This window comes from Chelon labrosus, assembly GCF_963514085.1.
Source record: "Chelon labrosus genome assembly, chromosome: 6".
Taxonomy (NCBI): Eukaryota; Metazoa; Chordata; class Actinopteri; order Mugiliformes; family Mugilidae; genus Chelon; species Chelon labrosus.
The window spans coordinates 10,090,804-10,099,165 of record NC_140342.1 but is presented as its reverse complement, the minus strand read 5'-3'; the positions used below and the strand labels follow the sequence as shown (position 1 = coordinate 10,099,165).

Below are 8,362 nucleotides of genomic sequence, written 5' to 3'. Positions count from 1 at the left end.
AGAAGCAAAGACTTTTCTTTTCATCTTATTTTCGTGGTAGAAGTACGGCAAGTTGTCGCATTATAACTGCAGCCCCCGTAACTGGCATAACTTAGACTTTCTCACCCACTCCACAGCTTAGGGTCCAGAAGTTGCCCTGCCTCTCCCACTATGTCCACATGAACAGTTTTAATAAGATGCTACATTTTCATGTGGGATGGGTGCAGCAAAAGTAACAACAATTAAACCTGATGGTAAAATCTGTCTTTTCTGCACGTTACAGTGTGTTACGCTGTCTGCCATTTTCTTCCTTTCATTTACTGCAGAACACATGCAAAGCACATTTAAACTAGTAAACAGATATTTGTATATCTTCATTATGTAAAATACTTCAAGGTACAAAAACATACCCCTGGAAGAAGCTTGTCCCACCTCCTGAAGTTCAGACAGTTTTCTGTGCCTCTCTGTATCCGACGCCTTTAAATGGCTCACCAATCTGTCCTGACTTGCTCCCCTTTCCAGGGACATGCTGTGCTCTTCGGTTTCCCCGTTGATGTTCCCTATTTCAGAAACTACAGGACTCCATCTGCTGGTGGAATGCCGCAACATAAAGTGACATAATAAGTTTGTGGTCATAAAAACATACAGATATACATAGTACAATGCACGGTGAAATGTATTTTTTTCCACAAGGCACACAAGGTAAAAAATATAAGTATAAATGTATAACTGAGAAAAATAAAATATAAACTGTAAACTTATAAGGGAGGAGCTCCTGTATATACATACATTTACAATATTGCAGCTGTGTTAATAAAGTGCAAGGTACAGTAATACAGTGATACTTGAAAGTCCAGTTAAAACTCATAGTTGGATACTGCTGAGATAAAGATTTATGTATTATGGTTAGGATGAAAGATATCTATGGACTGTTAACCTTCTTGTGGACCTACCCGTCGCACCTAAACTGTACCATCAAAACGTTTGACATACTGTATGACTGCACTTGATAAAAGGAAATAATAAAAAGTTTTAAAAAAAACAAAAAAACTCATAGTTGAGCAGAGGGATGGCATGGGGATAAAAACTCTTCTTCAGCCTTCTTTGCCGTTAACCTACAATGTTTTGTGTGAATGTCCTGCAGATTGGGCAACACATTTTTTTTTTTTTATTAATTATTTAATTTGAAAGGCTGGCAAATACACTGACTTCCAGTTCATTGGGTATACTCAAGAAAACAAATGTATTCTAATACAACGATCCTTCACTAAATCCTCCTTCATGAATGTTATCATGTTCAGTTTATATCGAAACAGTGACAGAAAGGTGGCGATTCAACTGCATGAACATTTTGGAGGATGTAGTTTGCAAGGTTAGCAATCTGACTAAAATTGGGTAGCACTATAGACCACAACCTCCACAATGAAAACACAGCTGAATCAACAGCTCTCTCGGTTATTTTAAACAAATTCTGAATGCCATTACCTTCATGAAGCTAAGATTTAGTGCAGGGCTGTTAAATTAAAATAGATTCCACTAGAGCTCATTCAATACCACTAATATGCTGTGTAGAATGAGTGTATTATGCGTCCACGGTGCTATACCCGGGAGTGTATGTGGACGCCAGGGATGTTTACTTGGCTACGTGCAGACGTCAAAGCAAAGCGCATACATGGTATCCCGGCATGCAGCAGGAGGCCGTAGAGAGATCCAGCAGCTGGTAGTGAGTTGCCAGAGCGCCAAGCAGGCATCAGCCAACGGTCAACATAGCGCACACATTTCCCACTCCATGTGAGATAAACGGAGCCGTCTACCTTACAGGCGACAGAAAATATGCTGTTCGGACGCCTCACGCGCCACCGAAGAGGCTTTTGAGTCACCATTGTCACCCGGTAATCATTTTGGAGGATTCCTCCCTCCATCCTCCGGATCGCACCGAACAGGCAATGACAACGGTCTCAGCAACCCCGCAGCAGATGAGGGACCGGCTGCTGCAGGCCATCGACAGTCAGAGCAATGTGAGTAGCGCTAAAGCTAGCAGGCTAACTAGCTAACGGTAGCTTGTTTACCTGCGCTCCCGCAAAGTCGACATGTTAAATTCGCCCAACAACTGCCAATTAAGTGTTCTATTGTCTTTTTAAAATGCGTGTTATCCGTTTTGGGTTGGCACTGACATGTCGAGCGTCTTCGAGAGGCGGGGAGACGCTTGGCTCTTGAGTTGACAGCTTGTTAGCTAATTTAGCAGTAGCGTTGCCTTCATTAGACGGTAATCTGTCGTCAAGGCTAGCTGGTTTGCATAGCATGCTAGCTGCTAACCTAGCCTCAACACCAAAGCAGGTTTAGTTTATACAATGGCATAAAGGAACATAATCCACATACTGTCTCTGGGAATACTTATTTCACCACGGCATTTTTTGAATGCCCTGCCAAATGTGGGGTTCGTTTAGACAGTTTTAGCCTAAATCTTTTCAACATACTGAAGTATGGAAGACAGCTAGCTAACATTAGCTGGAATAGCTAAAGCTACGTTTTAGGAAATAGTCGGACCCTTCCTTCTCAAGTTAGTTAGATGCTAGCGGTAGCCAAATTAGCTAACATAGGTAGATCCATCGACAAGAGCTGATTGACTTTGATCGACAGGATAACAAACTCGTCCAAAGTTGATAGTTTCGTGATATCAGGCTTTGTCTTCTGTCACACCATTGTTTAAACGTTTGCAGTGAACATTTTTTTGAGTTGACACTGCCATCTTTACTTTGCAACGTCGTTCTGTTGCTCAGAGGCAGACAGACAAGCTAACTTGAAAGCTAACTTGCCCCTTACACACGTTGCAGGCACGACTCAGTCGCTTTGAGTTTGTCCAAACCCCCTCCCCAACAACATCATCGTTACTGTAAGACACACTTAGTCATTAGAGTAGAAGTCACTGGTCATGTCTTCTCCACTGTATCGGAGCATCATTAAACTCTTTCAGTGACTTCTACTGTGATTTCTTCAGTAAATGATGATTTTAGCCCAGTCTCAAAATATATCTATATTTAGTTTGTGTGGCGGTGAAGATGTGCAGAATGTTCATTTGTCCTTCTTGCAGATATGCAATATGGTGGCCGTGTTGGAAGTAATTGCCTGTCTTGAAAAGTATCCCATCACCAAAGAAGCACTTGAGGTAAGACATGTGACTATACGTGCGTTAATACTTAAAATGTTTAGTTAAATTTGTCTCTAATTCTCACACATGTGATTTACGTAGGAAACTCGACTAGGAAAATTGATCAATGATGTAAGGAAGAAGACCAAGGATGAAGATCTTGCAAAGCGTGCTAAAAAACTCTTAAGGAACTGGCAAAAGCTGATCGAACCTGGGCCAGCTGTTCCTGCGAGTGCTCCTGGGTCGACCAATGGCAGTTCTCATTCCTGCCGAACAGATGCCTCTCCTCCTGACATTTCTTTGCCCGGGAAGGTTGTCCCGGAAGTCAAAGTCAAAAATGATGTTCACAACACATACTCGCCAAAAGCCGAGAAATCAAGCAGCCGCAAGCGGCGGGCAGAGCACAGAGACAGCGGAGTGCACTTACCAGAAAAAATCTCCAAGATGTCCTCTTTTGATAACTCTGTATCATCACCCCCCACTAATGGGATCGCAGGCAGTCCAGACATCCTACCTGACCAGGAGGTTGTCCCATCTCCAGACAGATCTCGGATAGAGCACCTTGATAATGATAAAATTAACAGAATTCCGGTTAACGCTGTCAAGCCTCGCCCCAGCTCCCCTGGTGTGGCTAAACTACCTAGCACTTCCTCTTTGATCAAAGTTGCTGTGAGGCAGCAACAGGCCAGATTGGATGAGGGAGGAGGGGGCTACTATCAAGCCAAAAGTCCCCGTGGTCTCACTACCAGTCCAAGGAGCACGAAGCAAGACACAGTGACCAAGCGCTCTTCAGCATATGCACCGAGGGGAACGCCGGTCCCAAGCCCTTCCTCCAGGGACTCTCCCTTGTCTTTTTCCCAGCCTGTGTCCTCCCCAAACCAAGCATCCTATGCTGACAAGCTGCCACATTCTTCTTACAGGTCTTCTCTGCACTGGGCCAGTTCGTCAGAAGCCCCCTCTCATTGCCCACCACAAGACATATCTGCAACACTGGAATCCCCATCAGTCTCCCCCTCTTCCTCACTTACCCAACAGAACTCAGATCTACACAGGCCGATGTCTGAGGGAGCCATGTCGGTGTCTGACGACACAGATGGGACATCAATGTCCAATTCGGAGCATAAAAGAAGGAAGTACAGGTCTAGAGACTACTCTGTCAACTTAGATGGTCAGAAAATAGAGGACACGACTAAGCCTGTACGGTTAAAAGAACGTAGGCTAACCTTTGACCCCGTCACAGGTCAGATCAAACCTCTGGTGCATAAAGAAATGTCTCAATCTGAGGAACCCCCTACTCCTGACCCTGCTCAGTTTAGGCAGAGAACTGAAAGCACTGTACAACAGCCCGCTGCCCCAGTCCCAGCCCCCGTTCCCGTCCCAGTGCCAGCCCCAGCCCCAGCCCCGGGTCCCAGCCCTAACCCCTTCCATCAGACAAACTGGAAGGAGCTGTCTAGAAATGAAAACATCCAGTCCTACTTGAACCTTCAGAGCAATGTGCTTACCTCCTCGGGGGTACAGGCCCCTAGTGCACACTTTTTCATGTCACAATATCTGAAAAGGGAAGAACAGGAGGTTAAGGAATCAAGAAAGACGCATGTTTTGCAGACGGACAACTCAATAGGAGACTTACCGGGCGTGAGCCGTGAGCTGACAAATGAGGACCTGGACAGGATACACACACAGCACTGGCCGGGCGTAAATGGTTGTTATGACACCAAGGGTAGCTGGTATGATTGGACAGAGTGCATATCACTGGACCCTCATGGGGACGAAAGCAAATTGAACATCCTGCCATATGTTTGCCTAGACTGAGGGGTTTGGGAAGGTTGCTGTCCCTTTCCACTCCTTTCTCTGTCTCCCCACAGAGACGAGACACTCTGTGATTTTGTTTGTCCACTGTGAGTTTGGCAAAAACCAGGCCTGCTAAACTCCCTTCCCCAAGCCTCTTCCTCTTTCTGTGATATTGTGTTAAAATTTTGATATAAAAAGCGTAAAGATTAAAAGAATAGTTGAGTTTGTAATATCAAGGGCTGTTTCTGTTTTATTTTTCAAACTGAAAGCCACAGGAATGATGAGGCCCGTGTAGCAGAGTTCTGCTTCAATCAATGAAGGCAAAAGAAAAAAAGAAAAAGGGACCAAATTATTCCAGATAACCTGAAGTGGTGTTAACGTTGAGAACGTTTGATGTTCAGATCAGCCCGACTCCGACTTCAGGCGCACTGGGGTGAAACTGTTTCCCTTTTGACCTTCTAGTTTTTAATGATTAGTTAAAATCTAGGGTTAAATTTTGAGGGAAGGCTTGGGTTTAGCTGTCCTGTCCAGACCACCACGTTGGTGCCCAGAAAGGTGTTGATAGAGTTCATCTAGCACAGTTAGAGCTGAACGCGTCCAGACTATGAAATACTGGAGCACGTTCGGCAGTTACAAGAAGCTTTATGTGAGATATAAAGAGTAAATTATAAATTTCTTATCATGTATACATCTATTTATTTTGACCAGTTCATTCATGGGATGTCCATCAAGACAAATGTTCAAAAAAACCTATAGATTCTTTTCTTTTTTTTTTTTGTTTGCATTACAATGTTGTCAGCTTACTCTTCATTGTTAAAGGGGACATACAGACGTTTTGCTTGGTCTTTCTTCAAGACTGACCATTGCTTTTGGTTATTAACATTCCAGACACCACTCTTCATCCTCTTTCTCTCTCTCTCTCTCTCTCTCTGTCTCATCACACAGCTCCTTTCTGTCCATACCACCTCAACAACAGTTTGTTGTGGAAATGAACCAGTTTCAGACTCCATAATAAATAGTGTGGTGCTACTTTAAAATTCAAGCTTAAGCATAGTGGGGAAAAAATATCTGTCCTTCCACTCTTTCTCTCCAAAGTATTAAAGAATGTCAAATCAGACGGTGTTGATCAATGCTTGCATTTGAGAGGCAAAAGCAGGGATTTGTTCAAATGCTGGAACTCACTTAGTTTCCATTCTTATAGTTGTTCTTTGCCTTCTGAAATTCCTCAACATTTTTTTTTTTTTGTTTCTGAGTTTAACAGCCTTAGTGAATGTACAGCATTGAGACCTCGTATGCACTTGTACATAAGTTGATAACTTGTTGGTAATTGCATTTAATTCGAGTGTGAATAGTGACTGATGCTTCTGCAAAATACCCCCAAGTTATGTGCCCATTGTTTATTCAGCATTTCACACATTTACAGTTTAGAACATATTTAGGATGCAGTTTGAGGTCGCATTTCGTTTGCTTCTACTTTTTGAAAAGCAGCAAACATTGGAGGGGAGAGAGAGAAAGCTGTGAGCATCAGATGATCTTGGCGTTCTTTACATTATGAACAAATAAGTTTGATTTCCCTTTATAGTCATCGGTCACTACCACTTTTCTCACATGATTTAAATTAAGACTGCCTTCTGTGCAGCCTCTGTCCATTCATTCATTCATTCATTCTTTCAGTCATTCATCCCTACCAATGTGCCTTGGTAAACGGTAAATAAATCTGGATTTGCTTCCGCATTTAAACACGCCTGTCTGGAGCTGGGTTTAATGTGGGAGGCTTCCAAATCCCACGATCGAGATGACGCTGGTATATGCACCGTTTTTCTGTTAAACTTTTGTACACGCTGACCTAGCGAGGGTGAAGCTGCAGACGGTGAGAAACTGCACAAACAAAACACAGCTGGCAATAAAGGAAAAGTGCTACAACTGGTTGATAAGAATCTGTTTTTCTGGAGTTTTGACTGGGGCATCTTTATTTGTTCAGTGTTTAACATCTCTCGATTGTTTGAAAAATAAAAATGATCTAAATCTTCTGCTCGGTCCACTGACTCATGGGTCTTTTACAGCGCCGTTGTGTTCGATGCGTGTTATGTTGGTCTGTCTGCGCTCTGTTTAACTGTACCTTTTTGTACTTATCCAGTTCATCCATGTGGGGGTGCACTATTTCCATATGCTTCGTTTGTATCAGTATGTAATGCAAGAGCAGCACATGGCAGGTCACTGGGTTCTCTACTGAAAGTGCTGCACTAAATCTTAGCTACATGACTGTTATAATGTTCAACTCTATGATCATTTTGGAAGATGTAGTCTGTGGTGCTGTTGAACTGGATTGAATTAAACACCAAACTATATCCAACAAAGGTTCAAAAAAGGCAACTAGACTTGTAGAGTTTTTTGAGAAGACGTTTCACCACTCATCCGAGTAGCTTCTTCAGAACAAGAAGCTACTCGGATGAGTGGTGAAACGTCTTCTCAAAAAACTCTACAAGTCCAGTTGCCTGTTGTTGGATATACCATGACCTGGATGAATGAGAACCTTCACAGACCTAAACACCAAAGTGTTTCTGTTATTTAGTCCAGCTCACTGACTAAAATGGGGTCGGCAAAATAATAGAAACGTGTCGGTACAACACAGTACAATATAATACTACTGCAAACCACAGCCTCCAGTATGAAAACACAGAATCAACTTCTCTCAGTTATTTTTAAACTGATGCTGAACACCATAACCTTCATGGGGCCAGGATTTAGTGCAGGACTTTCATTAGAATGAATTTGTTCTCATATGTGTACCTAATGAACTGGCAGGTGAGTGTATATTCTGAGGGTAATTTCAGACCGATAAGAATCGATAGATTTAAATCTAGGCCCACAAAAAAATTTAAGGACCTCTGTTTTTAAATGAAACCAAAATGACTCCTTTTATCGGGAAATGTAAACGCTCCCCAGTAAAAATGGATTTGTCTGTACATGTGTGACATTTTTATTAACGCTGACGGCCTTAACGGAGACTGTTCATGTGTTCCAACATGTTCAATAGACTTGGGTGTCACATCTACGTCTCTCCTTGCATGACTTGGCGAGCAGACGCAATCACGTCACAGATGGCAGGATGAGTACGTCTCCTCCCCCATGGGCTGTATTCTCTCGGTCTGAATCAGCCCTCTGCACACCTGTATGACGTAATCTGCCACACGCAGCCAGACTTACAGCTGTGTTTATGACCAGACAAAGTCTCAGACGGTGAGGAGATACACCTGAGGAGCTGAGGTCACTGATTTACTTTACAAGCTTTTTACCTTTCATCTGGTTTGAATGTGTTGAACAGGATAAGGAAAGGATCAAAGGGTTTTTAAGGGCAGGGAGGTGCTGTTACTAGGATCAGATACACTTACTTGCCTGTTCAGTAGGTACACTAATGAAAATGAATAAATAATATATGGCTAA

General features: G+C 42.9%; 1 protein-coding gene across 1 annotated transcript; it reads left to right on the top strand.

Annotated features, from left to right (window-relative positions):
* The first annotated feature begins 1,333 nt into the window (after positions 1-1,333).
* On the top strand, positions 1,334-8,111 carry crsp7 (cofactor required for Sp1 transcriptional activation, subunit 7). The gene is made up of 3 exons (XM_084546524.1): positions 1,334-1,997; positions 3,071-3,145; positions 3,230-8,111. The coding sequence occupies exons 1-3, from the start codon at positions 1,926-1,928 to the stop codon at positions 4,937-4,939; spliced, it is 1,857 nt and encodes a 618-aa protein (XP_084402650.1). The 5' UTR covers positions 1,334-1,925; the 3' UTR covers positions 4,940-8,111.
* Positions 8,112-8,362: the final 251 nt, after the last annotated feature.

Coding starts and splice junctions, on each gene's coding strand:
- crsp7 (XM_084546524.1), top strand. CDS start 1,926: ATGACAACGGTCTCAGCAACCCCGCAGCAGATGAGGGACCGGCTGCTG. Junction 1,998..3,070: donor CCATCGACAGTCAGAGCAAT/GTGAGTAGCGCT, acceptor TCCTTCTTGCAG/ATATGCAATATGGTGGCCGT. Junction 3,146..3,229: donor TCACCAAAGAAGCACTTGAG/GTAAGACATGTG, acceptor TGATTTACGTAG/GAAACTCGACTAGGAAAATT.